This window comes from Vidua chalybeata, chromosome 19 (assembly GCF_026979565.1).
Source record: "Vidua chalybeata isolate OUT-0048 chromosome 19, bVidCha1 merged haplotype, whole genome shotgun sequence".
NCBI lineage: Eukaryota > Metazoa > Chordata > Aves > Passeriformes > Viduidae > Vidua > Vidua chalybeata.
Genome location: NC_071548.1, coordinates 7,240,180 through 7,261,236, shown reverse-complemented (window position 1 = coordinate 7,261,236; position 21,057 = coordinate 7,240,180). Strand labels below are relative to the sequence as shown.

Genomic DNA, 21,057 nt, shown 5'->3' with positions numbered 1-21,057 from the left:
TCCCTGGTCACGGGAAGCCGGCGGTGCCCGGGATGGGCCAGCGCCGGAGCAGTTCCTTACTCGTGGGGTGCCAGCCCCGCTCCCGGGGGATCCCGTCCCCGCTCTGGGGGGTGGCAGCCCCTGCGTGGCCCCGGCCCCGCTCCAGGGTGGCGGCTGCCCCTCGGGGGTCCCGTCCCCGTCCGGGGGTCCCCCACGGCCCCCACCCATCCCGGCGGGACCGCGCGGGGGCGGCGGCGGCGCATCCCTGGGGGGAGGACGCGGATCCCGGTGCGGTCCCGGGGCTGCGGCTCCGCCACCTGCCGCCCCCGCCCGCCCGGTCCCGCTGCTCGGCGGCGGCGCGGCCCCTCCCCGGGGCACGGGGCGCGGGGCCGCGGGGCCGCCATGGAGGAGGAGCCGCCGCCGCCGCCGCCGCCGCCGCCGCCGTGCCCAGCGCGGGGCCAGCGGCAGCCGGCGGCCGTGGGGCTCCCGCCGCCGCCGCGCCATGGGCCGCTTCCCCGCCGCCGCCGCTGCTATGGCGGCCGCCTTCCTCAGCCCCAGCCTCGCCTTCAGCTCCCACTTCGACCCCGGTAAGTGCCGCAGCCCCGGGGCTGACAGACCCGCACCCCCTCCCGCGCACCGAGCCTCCCCCGGTGCTCCGCCGTGTGCCCGGCTCAGCCCCGCACCGGCTGCCCGCGCTGCCCTCCCGGTGCACCGGGAACGAGCATCCCCGCATCGCGCTGCACCGCGAGCAGAGCATCCCCTCGCCCTCATCACCGGGAACGTCACTGTACGGGCTCGCGGCTCTGACAGCCGGACCCGACCCGCTGTGGCGGTGTGGCACCCCGGTGTGGTGCTGGGACACCGCGGTGTGGCCGTGGGACACCCCGGTGTGGTGCTGGGACACCGCGGTGTGGCCGTGGGACACCCCGGTGTGGTGCTGGGACACCCCTGCGTGGTGCTGGGACACCGCGGTGTGGCCGTGGGACACCCCGGTGTGGCGGGGGGACACCCCGGTGTGGCCGTGGGACACCGCGGTGTGGCGTTGGGACACCGCGGTGTGGCGTTGGGACACCCCGGTGTGGCGGGGGGACACCCCGGTGTGGCCGTGGGGCACCGCGGTGTGGCGGGGGGACACCCCGGTGTGGCCGTGGGGACACCGCGGTGTGGCGGGGGGACACCCCGGTGTGGCGGTGCGCTGTGCTCGCTGCCGCAGCCGGGCGGCATTTTGTTCCGCGGGATGGAGCGCGGAGGAATCCCGGGGCTGCGCTGCCTCTGAAGGCATCTCCGGGATTGGAACGGAATAATAACAACAGGGAGGATGGTGATGGTGAGAGGGAGGAAGACGGAACCGGGGCCGAGCCCCCGCCGCCTGAGACACGCGCCGGCCGGGGAGCCGGGGGCTGAGGGTCCGCCATGGGGCTGGGGGAGCCGGCGGGGCTCGGCGGGGTGCCGGGGCACGGCAGCGGCGTTTTGGGGCGCAGCCGTTATGTAAGCGCCGTGTTCCGGCCGCGGCGCAGCTGCAGGAAGATGCTGCAGCCGCGGAGCAGCGCGGGGCTGGCGACTGCGGTGCGCGTTTGGGGCTGCGGCCGCCGCAGCCGCCCCTCACCGCCGCCCCTCGCAGCCGCCTCGTGTCCCTCCCGGTGCGGGGCTGGCACCGCGCGGGCACCGGGACCCGTCGTGGGAGCGTCCGGCGGGCGCTCGGCTCCGGCCCTTTGTTTACCAGCCCGGGATAACGCGTGTCGGCTCCGGCAGCCGAGCAGTGCCGCGGCTCCCGGCGCCTCCTCCGGCACCGCGAAGGCGGCGAAACGGTGCCCGTGCCGGGCGCGGTGGTGCAGGAGGCTCCGGCTGTCGGTGCCGGGCTCCCGCATCCCTCTCCGCCGCCTTCCCGGTCCCTCCTTCCTCCGCCGCTCCCGCTCCCCCGGCTGCGCACGGTCGGAATCCATGGGGGGATTTGGAAATGAGCCGCACCAGGACTCACCGAACGGGGACTTTGTCCTCAGCCGCTCGTTATTTGCTTCTGAAATCTCATTATTTACACCCAAAATGCGGCAGTGCCGGGCCGGAGCCGTTTGCCCGGCTCAGCCCTTGAGGAGATTTTGCTTTGGTTTTTGGTGTGGCCCCGCTCCACGCGAATCCTGCCGGCCCGAGGGTTCTCAAGGCAGGTTTGGTTTCAAAACCCTTCAGCCCTGTTTCCATCCCTGCCTGTGCTGTGCTGCCAGGCCCAGGGCTCGGCGCTGCCGTGCAGCTGCCACCCACCAGCACCGGGAGAGGAATTAAAGGGGGGGAACAAACCACATTCTGGATTTCATGGCTTTGTGGATTTGGTCCATGTGGCAGCAGCTCCTGGCTGTGTGGCAGCGTGGCTGCCTGTGCCAGCCTGGCTCCCTGGGGGTGGCTTGTGCCAGTGAGGAGCCGAGGAAAGCAGTTTGTAGGGCACGTTGGCACCTCAGCTGGGGCAGGACGGAGAGGCCCAGGGGCTCTGGTGCTGCTGAGGGGAGCGTCTCCTCCTGGTCCTGCATTCCCTGGAAATGCACGGCTGGAAGTTGGGCCATAGGTGGCCTGGTGGCATGGAACGGTGACAGCAGTGTCACCTGGGATGGAGGTGCCACAGGGATGTGCCAGTGCAGCTGCCCGTGTTCCAGCCTCACCTGCTGGTTTTGCCTTGTCCCAACATCTGCGTCAGGCTGTGCCGGCTCTGCCAGGGATTCATTCCCTTCCAGGTGCTGGGGGCTCTGGGGGAGGGTCCCAGCCCTGCAGCCTCGTGGTTCCCTTCTCTCTTCACCCATTCCCGGGCCAGGCCTGGAGATGCTCCTGCACGGAGCACTGGAGCCACCAGCGGGGCACGACCCAGCGCTGTGTGCCCCAACATGCACCCCACATCTCCTGGGCTTCCAGGGGGAAATGGGTGCCCACTCCCCGCTCTGGGGACTCGAGGAAAAGGGAGGGCAGGGCGTCTCCCCAGCCCTGTGTTTTTGGGTCCACCTGGCACCTGCTGCCATCCAGTGCCCCAGTGACCCTCAGTGACAACAGCGTGGTGAGTGTTGGTGCTCTGTGTCCGGTGCCTCCGCCTGCTCCCGGCACAAGGATGGGAAAGGACTTGGGGGACCGTGGTGACAAAGGGGCCATAGCAGGCAGAAGGACCCTGGCAGCCCAAACCAGGGCCAGGCACGCTCTGGCACTTACCAGGCCATACAGGGGGGAAGGTGCTTTTGGGACTGGACGCACCGAGGGGATTTGGGGCAGGGCAGCGGGAACTCCTCGGCTGGGAGGTGACAGTGGTGGCAGCACCATGCCTGGTGTCCTGTCCTGCCACGTGTTTCCCACTGGGGAATGGCACTCCGGGCTGGAGGGCACCAGGAGCTGGGCACACAGGCAGGAGGTGACTCCCAGTGCCCACAGGGATGCCGAGGGCAGGCAGCGTGGGGGTGGCATGCGGCAAACCCCCTGTCCTGGCACAGGGAATGACATTGGCACAGCACAACAGGGCAGCCAGGCCCCACCTGGCTCAGTGAGGGGACAGAGCCAGGATCCTCTTCCCTGAGGGTGCCACTTTGCTCCCTCCTTCTCCTCTCCCTCCCTCCTGCCCCACGCACACGGGCGGGTGCGTTCTGGAACGTCGACACCGATCCCCGTCAAAGCCAATTAGCAGAAATTAATATGCCGGCGTTGAAAGGGCCCCGCGCTGCCGGGGGGCAGCGGGGCTGTGACTCACGGGCTCCCTGCCCGGCACTCCCAGCCCTGCTGGGACACCCTGTGCCAGGGCAGCCCGTGGCTCTGCCCTCCCTGGCACCGCGTCCTCCCGGCCAGAGCAGGGCTCCGGTGCCCCCCTTGCCGTGCGCCTCGAGCCGAGCCTCGGCACCCTGGTGACAGCGGGCAGCACTGGCACTGCCAGCGTGGTGCCAGCTGGGGGTTAAGCCAAGGGGTCCGCATCCAGCAGGGGTCTGTGTTCAGTGCTGAGTGTCTGCGGTCAGGCAGCGTCCCAGGTTTTGCCTCGGTGTGACGTCACCTCCTCACCATCCCACTGCTGGGCTGGAAAATCCCAGGATTTGGGTCAGAGGGGCAGTTGGGCTGCCCTGGTGCCATGGCTGAGCCTGTTCCCACCCTGTGCTGCTGCACTGATCCGGCAAGTGAAGAGGTGCTGGGGCCCACTGCCTGGGATGGTGTCATGGTGGGATGCAGGGGTGGTGGCATGGTGGGATCCAGGGGTGGTGGCCATGGTGGGATGCAGGGGTTGGTGGGATGCAGGGATAATGGTGCTGGCCAAGCACTGCTGCCACTCCAGGGCTCCCAGACACTCTCCTGCCCCAGTAAGAGGCCCCTCACACCCCCAGTGGGAATTTGCTCCCAGGGGTGGGCTGAGCCAGAGGGATGTGGGGCTGTGTCACAGGGCTGGCCCGGAGAGGAGCTGCTTGTGCTGACTCAGCGTGCCCACTGGCAGGAAAATAAATCTCCTGGGGGCATTAATCCCCCTGACAGCCCGGGAAGCGCCATCGGAGCACGGTGCAGCCGTCTCAGCGCTGCCACTGCCGTCGTTGCCATCGGCCAAGCTCCGAGAGCCGGCCCAGGCCCTGATGACCGGGGACACTGAGGGGACACGGAGCATCCTGGGATGCTCTGGAGCTGGCAGTGGGCTCGTGGTGGAGCTCAGGACCAGCCAAGGGACAGTGAGTATGTGGGGATCACGGGTTTGGGAGGGCTGAGCACTGGAGGAATGGGAATTTCGCAGGGTTTCCTGCAGAGCTGCTGTCCCACAGCCCAGACTGTTGGGGGGATCCCAATTCCTACCCCAGCCGTGCCCACGTCCTCCCTGCAGCCCGGTGCCAGCAGCGGGGTTAATGCCGTTTGTTTTAATTACTGGAGAGAAGGAAAATTCCAGTGTGGGCAAACGCAGTAAGTGGAACAGCACTGCCCTGGCTGGGCAGGGCATCCACCAGCTCCCAGGCTCCCATCCCAGCTGTGCCAGGGTGTCCTGCTGCTGGGCCACCATGTCGGCCACCACGGCCCTTCACCTTTCCAAAATACCTCTGTGGCTGTGTGCTGCTCACCCGCGCCCTGTGCCCACCCTCAGCCACCCCTGCGGCAAAGGAGGGATTTTCCAGTCGCCCTGGTCTGTGTGTTCCCGTGCCTGCAGGTGATTTGGGCACCAGGGGCTGACCCGAGGGGTGGGCATGGGGCAGGGAGGTGCCAGGCACGCCCCAGCTCCGTGTCCTGAGCATCCTCGATGCCGAGCTCCGCTCGAGGGCTGGGGCAGAGCCAGACCCCGAGCCCGGGCTCCTTCCTGTGCCACGGGGCACCCCTGCCCGCTCGCCCCCCGGCCTCCCCCTGCTCGGGCCGTGCCCCGGAGCCAGAGCTCTCGTTTCATAACAGCACTGAGCATTTTGGATATAAATAGGCCGCCCTGCTCGCGCTGCCGCTGTTACGTAAATGCTGCCGGGCTCTGCCAGGGCCTCGGCGTGCCCGGTGCCATGTGCCCGGCGTGGCACCGCTGCCGGCGTGGCACTGCCCCCGGCACGGCGCTCCCGGGCTCCGCGGAGGGATCCCTGCCCTGCCGGGAGGGCTGGATGCCCCCCGGACGCCGAGGGCCCTCCCAGTCCCTCGGGACAGCGGGTTTGTCTGGGCAGTGTGGGATGGGCTTCGCTCACTTGGAACACCCAGCACGAGAGTTCACTTTGAATAATCAATTTGAGCTTGCTTTGAATGCCCTTTATAGTGTTCCTTTTTATTATTATTATTATTGCAAGATATTATTAGAATCCTAATAATTCTATAATCTGGATAGACTGTATAATTATATATAAAAATACAATATATGTATTTCCATGTATAATTCTGTATATAATTCCATACACAATTCTAATATCCTATATATAATAATAATATAGTATTGCTATATATTATTATAATACATAGTATTATTAGAATTACATTATAATAATGATGTTATCATAATAACATTGCTATTATTTTCTGTGGAAACAGAGGGAATTGTTGGCTCTTGGCTCTGCATCAGGGCGGGCTTTGATGGAGGAACTTGATTTTTTGTCCCTAATCAGGCTGACACGCGTGGTGTGTGCGCAGCAACGCCAGAGCCCGGCCTGTCCCTAGCACAGTCCTTGTTTTTATTTTGTTGCTTCAGAAAATGATGGATGATTTTCTGTTATTTTCCACCTATTTATTTTTTGCTGCTGCTTCAGCCCGAGATGGCAAAACCAGAATTAAAGGGCAGAATCAATCCTTTTGGTGAAATACGCCACGTTAAAAGATACAGAAGGAGAAGGGATTAGCCAGGCGTGCCTGGAATTCACAATTCAGGGATCTATTAATCACCAGAGAGGCTGCTCCAATGGCTCTGGCTCTTCCTGGTGGGAAAAGGTCTCCAGCAATGGGGATCAAGGGTGCTGCTCCCTGCTCCTGCTTTCGGTGAGGGGATGCCTGGGCCCTGCAGGAGCCTGCTGGGTACCACTGCGAGGGATGCCAGGATCCTGAGGGGAGGATGCTGTGGGTACCAGCTGCATGCCAGGCTCCTGGCTGGCACCGTGGCTACTGCCAGCCCCGGCCCCGCTCCATGGCTGCTCCCATGGCAGGGGCTTCCAGGCTCAGGGGCGCAGCTCGGGGTGGCCATCCCAGTTCCTGCTGGTGCCTCAGTTTCCCCCAGAGCTGCACAGCCCCCCAGGCCCAGCCCGTGCTCACACCCCAAACGGCAGCGGGGGTTTTGTGCGTGTGGGTGAGCAGAGCGTGTCCTGTGGGCTGTGAAATTGCTTCCCTGGAAGCTGCCCATGGGCACAGGGATTAACGGGATGCCAGGGAGAGTGGATGGGGCTGGGAGCGAGCAGCCCGTGGCCAGAGGGGCTGAGGGACATCAGTGTTGGATCCTGCCCAAATCCCATCCCAATCCTGCCCCAGTCCTGCCCTGCTCCCTGTCCAAATCCTGCCCTGCTTCTGTCCAAATCCTGCCCCAATCCTGCCCCATTTCCTGCCCCAATCTCGCGTTGCTTCCTACCCATATCCTGCCCAAATCCAACCCTGCCCAAATCCAACCTTTCCCAGCAGGATCTGGCATGTTTCCAGGCTGGAATCCGCGGTGGGCGGCGAGAGGGAAGGGGGGATGTATGGACCATGCTCCCAAGGCGCCAGAGCATCCATCCCTTCCCGGATGACCCTGCGAGCCCTCCCAGGGCAGCTGGGAATCACCAGTGGGGAAACTGAGGCACGGGCTGTCTTGCGGTAGGTCCTGCAGCGAGGGGCCCGGTGGGAGCGGGGCTCGGGGCGTGCCGTGCCCGGAGCCTGGGGCAGTGCCTGTGCCCGGGCCGGGAGCCCCGAGCTGCCGCCGGCTCTGCGGGAGCCCCGGCTCGGCCCTTCCGCACACGTCAGCCGCCGCTGGCCGGGCGGGCTCCGCCGGGATCGCCGGGATCGCCGGGCGGCCGCGGCATCGCCCCGCCGGCGGCGGAGGCAGCGGGGCCATGGCCGGCCCGGCGGCCGCGGCAGCCCCGGGGACGTGAGTCAGCACAGGCGGCGGGAGGGACGGCCGCGCTCCGGGCGGAGCGGCACCGGCACCGGCACCGGCACCGCACCGGGACGCTCCGGCCTCTGCCCGTCCCCGCTCGGAGCCGGCGGTGGGGCCGCGACCTGCGCTGGGTGGGCGACGCAACAGGCGGGGGGGGCAGCGCTCGGGGCTGCGCCTGCCGCGGGTGTGCGGTGGCTTCCGTGGGCGGGGAGGGCGACTGCTGCACCCCACTGCACCCCGCTGCACCCCATTACACCCAACTGCACCCCACTGCACCGTACTGCACCCTACTGCACCCCATTGCACCCAACTGCGCCCCACTGCACCCCATTACACCCCAGTGAACCTCACGGCATCCGGCATCCCCCCTCTTCCCCCGCGTCCCTTCTGCTCCCGTTTGCCAGGGCTGGGTGTGAGGCTGGGGCGGGTGCCCCTGGAGCTGTGGCCTGTCTGCTGCCACCAGCCCCACGGCCACCAGCACTGGGCCGTGCCCTGCCGCGGGGCTGGCCGGGGCAGGGCGGGGGTCCCTGGCTCCGGGGTCGCGGGGTGGAGGGGCTGCGAGTGGCGCCGCGGTTCTGGGGGATGCACGGAGCCGTTCTCAGCCTGACCCCTGCGGTGAGGAAGGCCAGGGCAGGGCATGGCTTCTGTGCCAGGGGAACCTCACCCCTGCTGGCAGAGTGGGAGGCAGAGCCTGGGAATGGAGGGCAGGATGTGCTGGGGGCCCTGGTTTCTCTTGAGGGTCCTGGGGTACTTCAGAGGTACCTTCAGCTCCTTCAGGCTGCACTCAGCCAGCCCTGTGCCCCAGTGTCCCTTGTGTCCCTCGTGTCCTGGTGCCTCCCGTGTCCTGGTGCTCCCTGCACTCCAGCAGCTGCTGCTGCAGGTGCATCTGACCTGGTTTCGGGATAATTTGGCATCTGAGATTATGCCACACTTCCCATCACTGTTGCTCTGGGAGGGAAGGTGCCAGTGGGTCACAGCAGTGGTGGTGCCCCTGCCCAGTCTGGGCTGGTCACGGCTCCCAGGTCTCTGGCTGTGCAGGTGGGGAAACCGAGGCAGGACCAGCTGGATCTCACTGGCCTGTTGTCTTCTTTGGGAACCTCCAGTTCCCGAGCTGAGGGGCAGCTCAGCTGACGGTCCCCTCGGACGGGCTCCTGTCCCCGTGCTCTGCTCCCCGTTGCCATTCAAAGGCTCTTTTCAGTGAGTCATTTTCTCTTTTGCTGTCCCACTATCCAGGGAAAATGGTGACGTTGGCGGCACAAAGTGTGTTCACCATGGAAACCAGCTGGAAGGGGGGGGGGCACGCCGCCCCCCGCTCCTCCCAGGTTCGGCTTTGCATCCTGAGCCTCAGAAGATGGCTCTGGAGCTCCTTCCCTGCTCCCTGGCACGGCTGGGCTGTGCCAAGGCCCGTGGGGCCGCTCACTGCCACACCGGGAGCCAGGGTGCCCTGTGCCCACCCCGCGTGGTGCCGGGCAGTGCCCGGGGGGCAGCGGGCGCTGCCGGTGCCCACCAGGGCAGCAGAACCTTTCCCCAGCCCTGGTGCCCTTCAGGTGCCAGTCTCAAGGGCACAGAGGAGCCGTGCTGGAGCTCCAGAGCAGGGCAGCCAGGCCAGGGCACAGGGACAGGGATGCTCCGTGGGCCACGTGCTGGAGGCACGTGTGTGCCACGAGCATCCCTGGCACCGGCTTGGTGACCCAGGGAGGGACCACGGCACCGGCGGGGGTCTGTGCCAGGCTCATGGTTGAGCACAGGGCACTGGTCCTGGCTGGGCACCGCGGGGCTGTGGGGGTCTCCGGTGACCGGCTCCGCTGGCAGTGCCACGACCTTCCGGCTGCTCCCACCACAACGGCGCCGGTTGTTTGGGCAGGCTCCGGGTAGAATAGTAATGTGGCAGCTGCAGCTGGCAGCGGGGCCTGCTGGGGATGGGCAGCTGCGACGTGGCCACCTCCGCTGCCACCGTGGCCACCGTGTGCCCTGCCACCCCACGGGACGCTGCACAGCTGGAGCGGGGTGGCAGGTGCGGGGTTTGGGGTGTGCTGGTGCCCAGAGGATGCGGTGCCCAGCCAGTGCAGCCGTGTTCCTTCCCCACGCCCCGTGACCCCTCCCCGGTGCCCCCAGCCCTGACCACCTCGTGTCCCCACAGACGGCACCCCCCTTAGTGAGCTCTCCTGGTCCTCCTCGCTGGCCGTCGTGGCCGTTTCCTTCTCGGGGCTCTTCACCTTCATCTTCCTCATGTTGGCCTGTCTGTGCTGCAAGAAGGGGGACATTGGCTTCAAGGTGAGCTGAGGGGCCGGGGGGGGGTTCCCAGGCCAGGGTGGGGGGTTCTTCCCAGGGACCCAGAGAGGGATGGAGGTGTCTGGAGGTTCCTGGTGCAGAATTCTCCGCCCCAGCGCCAGGGCTGGATGTGTCCTGGCTCAGGACAGCGGTGCTTGGAGCGAGGGATTCAGCCCCTCGCTGCCTGCTGGGGCTGCGGGGCTCAGCACACTGGGGGCTGGATCCTGGATCCCAGCTCCACAGAGCGTGGATCTGCGGGATTCAGGATCCTTGGGGTCGTATCCTGACCCACCCGTGCTCCCGGCTCCGTGCGGGGCCAGGCCACGCCATGGTTAAGGGCCCGGTCCCACCCGCACGCCCCCGAGGGTGGGAGGCACCCTGACCTCACAGGCACAGAATGTGCCGAGAAAACGCTTTTTCCCTAATTGCTGAGATTTTTGTGGAGGCTTGTGGCGCCCGCGGCGGGAGGGGGTCAGGCTGGGGGGGGACACGCCGGGTGTTGTGTAACGTCCCACACCGCCGGAGCACCTCGCCGTGCCGGGGGGGGGACAGTGACCCCCTGGTGCCCCCACACCGGTATTTATGGGCGAGCGGCCGGGCCGGTGTCCGCGCATGGCCCGCGGTGGCACATGGCACACGCTGCAGTGCTGGGGGTGTCGGCAGCGCCATGAGGCACAGCCTGGCAGGGCGAGATGCTCACCGTCGCCTACCTGCTCGCCCGGGCGGCTTTTGGGAGCCAGGGGCTGCCGGGATGGCACAGACAGGTAATGGGATGGCTGGTGGGGAGGCTGTGCCTTCCCCGTGTGCAGGCAGGGTTGTGTGTGTGGGGGGGTATTTCTGGGCCCCCATGAGCCTGTCGGGGCAGAGGGGTGTGCGGGGCACCAGAGCAGTGGGGAGCCCACCGGGTCAGTTGTCCCTGCTCGGTTTGTCACCCCCCTGCACCCTGAACCAGGAGTTTGAGAACGCCGAGGGGGACGACTACGTGACAGAGCTGTCGGCCCAGGGCTCGCCTGCCCCCCAGCATGGCCCCGAGGTCTATGTCCTGCCCCTCACCAAGGTGTCCCTGCCCATGGCCAAGCAGCCGGGACGCTCAGGTAAGCCAGGGCGGGGCAGCACCCCTGCATGCCGCGGCTGGGGGTCTCTCATCACTGGGCACGGGGTGACGTGGGGATGCTGGGTCTCTCCTGCGGTGGAGGGACAGCTCCAGCAGAGCCCTGGCGAGGGACAGGCAGCCGAGGTCCCTGGGGAGCGCTGCAGGGTCCCCCTGTGTGAGGGTCCCTTGTCCCTGTCTCCAGGCACTTGCGTGTGCCAGCCCAGGGGAGCAGCACCGGGGTGGGACAGGACACGGCCACCCTGAACGGTGACATCCACGAGTCCTGCTCCCATGTAAACAAGCCCCTGAGTGGGAGAGGAATGTGGGGGGCGCCTGGCTGTGCCCCCTCCTGCCCCGTGTCACTCCCTGCCCAAAGAATGGCTACAGTGAGGGGGGGGCAGAAAGGACCAACAATGGTCCCATTGCTGCCTGCCCTTGGCACGGGCTGCCGAGGGGCTGGACTGTGCCGGGGGGGCCGGCAAGGGGCTAAATGCCAGCGCTGTGCCGGGCTCAGCTCTGCACTCCCTGCGGAGGAGAAGGGGCAGGGAGCCAGCTCTGCTGCCATCCCGCTTGGGGACACTGGCACCCCACGGTCCCCTGATCGTGGGAGGATGCCTGGAGACGAGGATGCCTGGGATGCAGGATTCCTGGGGATGGATGCTCCGGAGCATCCTGGGGTGGCAGAAGGCCTGGCACCGGGTGGCACGGTGAGGACAGCAGGGCTCGGCTGGGACTGGTGGGGAGCGCAGGCAGATGGGCAGGGGGATGTGTGGGCAGGGGGACAGGGGGACACGCGGGCAGCTGGACGGGCTCTGTTACAGTGCAGCTCCTCAAGTCGGCGGACCTGGGGCGGCAGAGCCTGCTGTACCTGAAGGAGATCGGGCATGGCTGGTTTGGCAAGGTGAGCCCAGGGCCAGGGACCCCTGGACCCCCCACCCCGCTGGGACATGGGGCCCCGGCTGTGCCAGGGGCGTTTGGGGTGTGGATGGAGGGACGAGCCTGTCCCTCGCCCCAGGTGTTCCTGGGGGAGGTGAACTCGGGCATCAGCAGCACCCAGGTGGTGGTGAAGGAGCTGAAGGCGAGTGCCAGTGTGCAGGACCAGATGCAGTTCCTGGAAGAAGCACAGCCCTACAGGTACCCCTGGGATCACTCCACAGTGCTGGGAGCGGGGATGCTGTGGTGTAGGGGCAGATCCACTCGGTGCCACCTTCAGCTGCCGGGCAGAGCCGAGGCTGCCCCTTGCTCTGGGGCAGCACAGTTCCATCCCTACATTGTGGCAGCACCGGGGCTGTGTGGGGCCACTGGCATGGGGCAGCAGTGAGATCATGGGCAGAGCTGGGCAAGCAGGGGGGGCACGGGGCTGCTCCTGCCCCAGCACAGCTGAACAAATGTCCCTTTGTGACACGTCCCGGGCGCTGGGACGTGCTGGTACCCGCTCCCGGCAGCCCCGGCGCAGGCAGGACGATGGCTCCTGGGGGACTGCTGCCATCCCCCCGGTGGGAAGGGTTCCCGGGGGGCTGCCACCGACCCTCCCACGCCAGTCCCAGCACAGGCAGGGCGGTGGTGCACAAACGCCCCCGTTGCTGTGCCCACGCAGAGCCCTCCAGCACACCAACCTGCTGCAGTGCCTGGCCCAGTGCGCCGAGGTCACCCCGTACCTGCTGGTGATGGAGTTCTGCCCGCTGGTGAGTCCCTGTGCCCCGCTCCCCGCGGTGCCCCCGTGGGTGCCGGGCACGGAGGGTGACAGTGGCACTGCCCGCAGGGTGACCTGAAGGGGTACCTGCGGAGCTGCCGGGGGGCCGAGGCCATGACCCCGGACCTGCTGACCCTGCAGAGGATGGCGTGCGAGGTGGCCTGCGGCGTCCTGCACCTGCACAGGAACAACTACATCCACAGGTAGGCTGTCCTGCGTTCTGGGGGGGAGCTGGGGAGCAATGTGGGGTCGGGATGTGGGGGTTCCCAAGGTGCCAGCGCTCCTGCCCCACCGCTGCTCCTCCTGCCCAACAATATCCTGGTGCTGAGTGAGTTGCAGACGGAGACTCCAGCATCAGTGATTTTGTTGAGGAGGGGGCGCGCTGCCATCAGGGGCCACCGGAGTGTCCCCACCCGAGCCTGGCTCTGCAGGTGGGTCCCCACGAGCTGTGGGAGGGGGACATGGGGCCCCCAGCTGTGCTGGAGAGGGACTCCCTTTCGGGCAGCCCAGCCTCGGTGGTCCGTGCTGCAGCAGGGCTCTCGCCTGTGCCCCGGCTGTATGACCCGCCCAGTGCCCGAGCAGCCGCCCGGGAGCCCGGCCCCATGCCAGGGCTCAGGTTGCCCGGGAACAGCCGCCTTCTGCTTGGCTCGGCGTGTGACGGATGGACGGACGGACAGCGGCGCGGCTGGGGCCGAGCAGGCATTCCTGCTGTGCACTGAGAGCCGCGTTATGGGCACGCCCGGAGCCGGGCGGGGAACGGCCCCGCCGCCGCACGGCCGCCCCAGCCGGGTCCCCGGTGGCTGCCCCCGGAGCTCTCGGTGCCGGTGACAGCTCCGGGTTTGCTTGGCAGCGACCTGGCCCTGCGGAACTGCCTCCTCACCGCCGACCTCACCGTGAAGATCGGGGACTACGGGCTCTCGCACTGCAAGTACAAAGTAAGGCTGGTTGGAGGGAGGAGGGGGCTGGGGCTGCGCGCTGGGATCCCGTGGTACCCCCACGTACACCCACCCTGGCACAGACCCGACTGACCCTTCCCCCCACCCTCACGCACACATCCCCCCTCCCAGCGGTGTCGGGGCACCCCTGCGTTTGCTGGGGTGCAGGGGGGTTCAGACCACCCTGTGAGGGACCCTTAGTGCCGCCCGGTGTGCTCCAGCACCCACCCAATGGGGTGGCACTGCCTGGGCTGGTCCAGATGTGCCCCTCTGCCAGGCACAGGAGCCTGCAGGCAGCTGCCAGCACAGCCTGGCGTTGCCCACCCGTCCATTTGTGTCTCTCTCCTGCTCCAGTTTGCCCACAACTCCTGCAGAGCTGGGATTGCTGGATTGGGGGTCACAGGGGCTCGGGTGGGCGAGCAGAGGGGCAGAGCGGGGAAGGAGGGGTGGCAACAAGGGACAGCAGGTGCCAGGAGCAGAGTAGGACAGATGTGGGGGAACAAGGGGCACGGGGGGCAGCGGTGGAGGGTGGGGAGGCAGGGGCCGGTCCCTGACGCCATGGATTGACGTTCTCTTCTCGTACTGACCCTGCACACTTGGCAGGACGACTACTTCGTGACGGCCGACCAGCTGTGGGTGCCGCTGCGCTGGATCGCGCCCGAGCTCATCGACGAGGTGCACGGCAACCTGCTCGTGGTGGACCAGACCAAGGCCAGCAACGTCTGGTGAGCGGCTCTGGGGGGCACAGGGGGCTGCAGCCTCACGGCACGCACCGGGGTGGTTTTGGGGCCGACGTTCAGGGGCGGGGTGGGGGGGGTCTCCCTGCAGCCCCAGCATGGCGCCATGCCCGCAGGTCGCTGGGCGTCACCATCTGGGAGCTGTTTGAGCTGGGCAGCCAGCCCTACGACCACTACTCTGACCGCCAAGTGCTGGCCTACGCCATCAAGGAGCAGCAGCTGAAGCTGCCCAAGCCCCAGCTGAAGCTGTCGCTGTCGGAGCGCTGGTGAGGAGCCCGAGCCGCCCCCTCCCCTGCCCCGTGGCACGGGCGGGGGCCGGGCTGACGCCGGCCGCTCCCCACGGCAGGTACGAGGTGATGCAGTTCTGCTGGCTGCAGCCCGAGCAGCGCCCCACGGCCGAGGAGGTGCACCTGCTGCTGTCCTACCTGTGCGCCAAGGGGGCCACGGAGGCCGAGGAGGACTTCGAGAAGCGCTGGAATTCCATGAAGCCCAACGGCAGCGCCAGCGGCAGCCACCACGGCCCCGAGCTCTCGTCCTTCCCGCTGCTGGAGCAGTTCTCGGCCGACGGGTTCCCCTCAGACGGGGACGACATCCTCACCGTCATGGAGACCAGCCACGGCCTCAACTTCGAGTACAAGTGGGAGCACACCAAGACCGAGCACTTCCAGGCCCCCCTGGGGTCCCTGAGCCCCAGCAGCGCCGCCCGCTACCACGACCTCTATTACCCGGCCACGACGGCGGGGCTCAGCCTGGGGGTGTCCCCGTCCTGCTACGAGTGCAAGGCATCCGGCTGCCCCGGCGTGCCGGCGCCCGGCGTGGTGCCCATCCTGGGCGCCCACAGCCCCTCGCTGGGCAGCGAGTACTACATCCGCATCGAGGGCCCCGGCGAGGGCGGCGCCGAGCTGGACTACGCCATGTGCACCTACAGCCCGGTGGGCGAGCGGGGGGCCCTGCGGCCCCCGGCCTGCTGGAGAGCCCAGGGCGGCCGCAGCGGCGGCACCTACGACTCGGACTCGGGCAGCCCCACGGTGTCCCTGAGCATGGAGCCGCTGCTGGGCCACGCGCCCGCGGCCGAGGGCTCCTGGGAGTGCGCCGAGTACTACCCCTACCCCTGCCCCGGGCAGGAGCCGCGGGGCTACGAGCCGTCCCCCAGCCACGGCGCCGAGGGGTACCTGCTGGAGGAGGAGCCCCCCCAGCCGGGCAGCCGGGACTGGCCCGTCCCCGCCTTCCAGCCCGGTGTCTTTGCCGACCCGCTGGGCGTGTCGCCGTCGGGGAACTGTGCCTACAGCCCCCCGGGGTACGGGGGGACAGCGGGCCCGAGCGGGGCCCCGCCGGACTGCGTGGCGCTGGAGCTGGGCGAGGACAGCCCCCCCAGCGCCCCCCACCCGGCCGGTGCCAGCCCCCCGCCTCAGCGCCACCCGTGGGCCTCCAACAGCTCCTCCAACAACAACATCGGCAGCGGCAGCCCCCGCGAGCCCCCGGCCGGCGACAGCTGGTGCTACCGCCGCATGATCACCTTCCGCGGGCTCATGGCCAAGCCGCTGGGCACGGTGCCCCGCGGCCAGCCCCAGCTCGGGGGGTCCCCGCCGGGACACGACTTCCTCCGCCCGCGGCAGGATCAGCCCCCCGCCATGGCCGGCGGCTCCTCCTCCCCGTGCCGCTCGCCCTCCCCGCGGCGGCAGGCCTGGCACGGCCGTGACTCATCACCCTGCGGCCCCGCGCAGCCCGGCACGCTGGCGGAGAGCCCCGCCGCGCCCTGGGGCCCCGCCGCGGCCCCGCCACCTGCGCCGGGGGCCCCGCGCGATGCCCACCCCGAGCAGAGCTCGGCCGGGGGAAGCCCTGCCCGCGGCCCGCTGCCCCCCGCCGCCGCGGGGCCGGGGGAGGCCGCCCCCGCCGCGGCTGGCACGGCCGCCCCGAGCCCCGGCGAGCCCGGCGCGGACGGCGCCCAGCCCGCGGCGGAGCCCGCCGAGGCGCCCGCGGGGGCCGTGGCCGAGAGCGGCGCCCGCGCCGCCGGCGACGCCGACCGGACGCCGGACAAGACCTTCTCCAGCAGCAGCTTCCCCAGCGCGGACGAGGGCAGCGACGAGGACACGGCCGAGCTGACCTCCGGCGTCTTCACCGACTTCTCCGGGGAATACGCGGAGCGGGCGGAGGCGGCCCCGGCGCTCAGGTCCCTGCAGAAGCAGGTGGGGACGCCGGACTCGCTGGAGTCGCTGGACATCCCCTCCGCGGCCAGCTCCTGCGAGGTGCTCAGCCCCGGCGCCTTCGCGCCCGCCGGCCAGGCCCGGGCCCTCGACAGCGGCTACGACACCGAGAACAACGAGTCCCCCGAGTTCGTCCTGAAGGAGCCCCACGAGCCCCGAGAGCCCGAGGCCTTCAGCCAGCTGGGGAAGCCGCCCCCGGGGCTGCCGGGGGGCGAGGGCGAGGCGGCGGCCCCCGAAACGCGGGTGCCCAGCGCCCCGGGGGCCGAGCTGCCCGGCCTGGCCGAGAAGAGCCCCTACCGCGACTCTGCCTATTTCTCCGACTGCGACGCCGAGGCCGAGCGCGGCCACAAGGACGAGGGGGACAGCGATGGGTCCCGCACCCCGGAGGCAGAGGAGGGTCCCCGCTCCCCTTTGCAGGACGCAGGGCGAGGAGAGGACCCGCTGCACCCGCCGGGGGCACCCGGCAGCCCCCCGGCGGCACCTGGCGTCGCGGTGGCGGTGCCCACGCCAGCGGCGGTGGCTTTGGAGGGGGACTGGGTGGGGACAGGGGCCGGGAGCTCACCGGAGCAGGCGCCTGGCACCGAGCAGAGCCCCGCTGGCACGGGGCTGGTGCCGGGCAGCCCCCCGCGCCCTGACACAGACACCTGTCCCCCGGGCTCTGTGACCCCCAAGACTTTCCTCTTGACCCCGGTGCCGCTGAGCCCTGGGGAGCCATCAGCTGTTGGAGGGACCTGCGTGCCCGAGGGTGTCCCTGGACTTGGGGGGGCCACAGCGGGGGACAAACAGACTGTGACCCCCGTGCCGGGGCTTGGGGAGCAGCGGCTGCTCCTGGAGGGGCCCGGGGCGGGCGATGCGCCGGGGGGTCCCAGCACGGTGCTCCCCGGGGGCGAATCACCGCCGGGTCTCTCCCCGGCCCCGGCTGCCCCCGAGCGCCGCGACGAGCCAGAGGAGGAGGAGGAGGACACGGAAGACAGCGACGAGTCGGATGAGGAGCTGCGCTGCTACAACATCCAGGAGCAGAGCGAGGAGAGCGAGGAGGAGCCGGCGGCTGTGCCCATCGTGGTGGCTGAGAGCCAGAGCGGCCGGAACCTGCGCAGCCTCCTCAAGATGCCCAGCCTGCTGTCCGAGTCCTTCTGCGAGGACCTGGAGCGCAAGAAAAAGGCCGTCTCCTTCTACGATGATGTGACCATCTACCTCTTCGACCAGGTGGGTGCCCTGGGGGACAGAGCCGGGTACTGGGCACAGCTTCATGCCATTTTGGTGGTGGGAGCCGTCTCCAGCCGAGCCCCAGTGAGGTTCCTTCCTGCTGTTTCCCCATCCCCAGGAAAGCCCCACGCGGGAGCTGGCTGAGCAGAGCTTCCCAGAGCCCACCCTGCCTTCGGGGCAGCCCCCCTCGCCTTCGGGGCAGCCCCCTGCCAGTGGCAGTCCCCCCAGCCCCACGGACAGGCTCGGAGCCTCCGACGACTCTTCGGATGGCAACGCCTCGGAAGAGAGTAAGAGACCAGGAGCTCACGGCGCTGGGTGATTGTGGGGTGGTGGGAGGGCAGCGGTTATGGGAGCACGGGGAGGCAGTTACAGGGTCACGGGGACAGCGGTTATGGGATGATGGAGGGCCGTTTATGGGGTGATGGGGTTAGAGGTTACGGTGGAGCCCTCACAGTGGGCTCAGCCCCTTCCCTATGCGTCCCAGGTGGTGGCTTCGAGTGGGACGACGACTTCCCACTGATGCCAGTGAAGCCGTCCCTGGTGGCCTCGCTGCCGGGGACGCCGGCGGAGCCCCCCGCGGCCGTGCCCGCCCTGGCGCCGGCGCAGAAACAGGTGCTGCCCATCCAGTTCTCCCGGTTCACGGTCTCACCTGCCCCGGTGTCCCGGTTCTCCATCACCCACGTCTCCGACTCGGACATGGACTCCATAGGAGGTGAGTCCCTCTCGGGACGCTGCTCTGTGGGCGCACAGGACTGTCCCTGCCGGGAGCGGCCGTGTCCCAGCGCCACCCACGCTGTGAGCCACAGCGAAGGGCCGGGCGTCCCGCGGGGGTCCGGGACCCTCTCACGGCTCTCTCTGCTCGTTGCAGGCAGCAGCGAAGACGGTGACCGGGAGTGAGCCCGCCGGGACGCAGCCGGCATTGCCCTGGCAGCGGGGCGGCGCAGGCCGGCGGGGCCGGCGCGGGGGCCGCCCGTGGGCTCCCAGACCCCGCTCGGCAGTTTTTAGGCAGATTTTATCGCAAGGAACTCGTTTGCTGTTTGGAGTGGGAGCGGGGCCGGCGCGGCCCCCGCGGGGCCAGGCGGTGGGTGACGGTGACGCCGTGCGCGGGTGGCTGTGAGCGTGCGTGTAAAATAGACACTTATATATATATATATATACACATATATATATATAAATTATAGCGTTTCAAGGGTAGTGCCCTGACCTTGCTAACATTTGCGGAGTGTCCTCCCCAGTGAAGTTCCCCCTTGGCTTCTTGCCCACATGTGCTCCCCGAGGCGGTTTGTCCCCACATCCCCTTCTCCCCCGGGCTGTCCCCTCCCTGTGCCGTGTGCTCAGTCTTGCACCTTGTGGCAGCTTGGCTGTCCCACAGCTGTCCCACAGCGGCCCCACAGCTGCCCCACGGCTGCCCCAGAGGCACTCCACGACATTCCTGACCGAGGGGCCACTGGCTGCTGCCACTCTGGATGTCACTCCCTGTGCCAGGGGTGCCACCGGCTACCCAGAGTGGTCCCCGTGGCTTTGGAGCTCCCCTCCCTTGGTTTGCAGGGATCAGTCCCAGCTGGGGACCCTGAGGACTGCTGGGACCCTTGCCCGTCGTGGCGGGGAGCAACACGTGGAGGGCTGGTTGTGGAGGGAGTATCCCCCACCGGGACCCACCAACCTGACTATTTTTGTATTTAAACAAAATTATTAAAAAACCCCAACCCCAAACCCACCCCAAAACCAAAACTTGCTGTTGACTGAACCCACATTGATGCGATTTTAAGTTATTGCTGCCAAAGAGACTTATTGGGGAGGGGGGGGAGGGGGGCGCGCTCGTGGTTCTTTGTTCTGTTTTGGTTTTTTTGTTTGTTTGTTTGTTTCTTTTTTTTTTTTTTTTTTTTTTTTTTTTTTAAATTCATTCGAGGCTTAGGATAATTGTGCAATTCCAGCTTCCGGAAGGAAATAGAAGTAAGCGGAGCTGAGCGAAACCTTGAATTCAGGGCTGGTTCCTTTTGGGGTCTATAGACCAAACCCTGAGGTGAGAAATGTCCCCCCCTGAGCCCCCGCCCCTGTCTTGGCTCCTGTGCAGGGGGATGAGGGCACAACGGGTGTGCCCGTGCAGGGACACGGCACAGACAGCACCCACGTGGGATGGGGCTGGTGCCAGGGGCTCTGCTCCGTGCCACAGCATGGTCCCACCCTGGGCTGGACGCAGCTCTGGCACCAGGACCTGTGGGATGAGCCCGTCCCCACCCCAGCCTGGCACCGCCATGGGTCCCAGTGCTGGCAGAGGTGTCCCCATCGTCACCCACCCTTTTCCCAGCCCCCCCCCCCCCACGGCCAGCCCAGCCTGGAGCTGTATCCCAGCTGGAGTGCCCTCGGTGCTCAGGAAGCTGTTTTGGGGGCCAGGGGCTGTTCCCCAGTCCAGGTCACAGCCAGGACCCTGTGGGACCTCAGCATCAGCCCCAGGGTGGCCATGCCACCCCATACCCCCACTGCTGGTTCCTCCCCCCTACTAAGCAATTAGTGCTTATTTAAGTGTTTTATTTAAGCCCCCACCTGACCTGTAACCCCCCCTACCCAAATTCTCCCAAGCTTTTTTCTTTATCCTTTACAAGAGGGGCCCACCCCCTGCCCTGACCGGGGGTGCAGCACCCAGGGCTTGCTCCCGGGATTCCCTTCCTGCAGCACCCACCCTCCTACCCCCTGATCCCCCCTTCCCTGCACCCCCCAACACCATTGGGAGGGGATTTGCTGAGCCCCTGGCACCCAGGGGTGCTGGCCCAGCCCCCACCCCACACCCCACACCTCGGGTTTGGTCTATGGCGCCGCAGGTCCCGGCCCCGGAGGGCAGATGAGGACAGAGCTGTGGCTTGGGTAACTTTTTTAATAGAAAGGCTCTTCTTACATGGTCTATTTTCTCAATACGGGTCATAATTGCTGTATTTTTTATCAGTGCTGATTTCCATACAGCTCCCAGCATGTGTGTCAAATCTCATCGGGCCAATAATAAAGTTTTTAAAATATCTTAAGCCGTTTGCTGCCCCGATCATTGCCCAGCACCCAGGATGGAGCCAGCTCGGGAGGGCCCCGGCCACGCTCCAGGGCCAGGCAGGAGCCTCTGGCCAGGGAAAACGCTGCAGGAGGGAGGGCTGGGGGAGGTTGAATTGCTCATAAATTACGTTTTCTCATAAAAAATTATTTCAGGTTACGTCTTCCAGGTGCCACCGAGCCAGGAGGTGCAGCGAAGCCCCCGGGGGCTGGCTGGAGCCAGGGTGGCAGCTTGGGGGGCCCGGGGGACAGCCCCTGGCACGGGGGTGGAAGAGGACACCGCAGTGGCTGAGGGGGACCCCAGGCCTGTCCCCACCCCGGGCTGTGACCACCAGCCCTCTCCCACCCACTGCCCCAGCCCCCTGCAGAGCCCTTTCCCTCACCCCTGCCCTGTCTGGC

The 21,057-nt window shown here is 67.5% G+C and overlaps 1 protein-coding gene across 4 annotated transcripts; it reads left to right on the top strand.

Annotated features, from left to right (window-relative positions):
- Positions 1-436: 436 nt before the first annotated feature.
- AATK (apoptosis associated tyrosine kinase) lies at positions 437-20,639 on the top strand. Of its 4 annotated transcripts, XR_008434152.1 has the most exons (15): positions 437-566; positions 9,624-9,757; positions 10,707-10,848; positions 11,669-11,748; positions 11,863-11,981; positions 12,445-12,532; positions 12,610-12,743; positions 13,391-13,475; positions 14,079-14,200; positions 14,329-14,478; positions 14,559-17,622; positions 17,741-17,909; positions 18,107-18,334; positions 18,491-18,703; positions 19,557-20,639. XR_008434152.1 is itself a non-coding variant. In XM_053960049.1 (14 exons), the coding sequence occupies exons 1-14, from the start codon at positions 482-484 to the stop codon at positions 18,517-18,519; spliced, it is 4,629 nt and encodes a 1,542-aa protein (XP_053816024.1). In that variant the 5' UTR covers positions 437-481; the 3' UTR covers positions 18,520-20,639. The 4 variants fall into 4 exon arrangements, 3 of the variants coding, with proteins under 3 accessions (XP_053816024.1, XP_053816025.1, XP_053816026.1); XM_053960049.1 differs by having other exon boundaries at positions 18,491-20,639; XM_053960050.1 differs by lacking the exon at positions 437-566 and adding an exon at positions 7,137-7,203 and having other exon boundaries at positions 18,491-20,639.
- Positions 20,640-21,057: the final 418 nt, after the last annotated feature.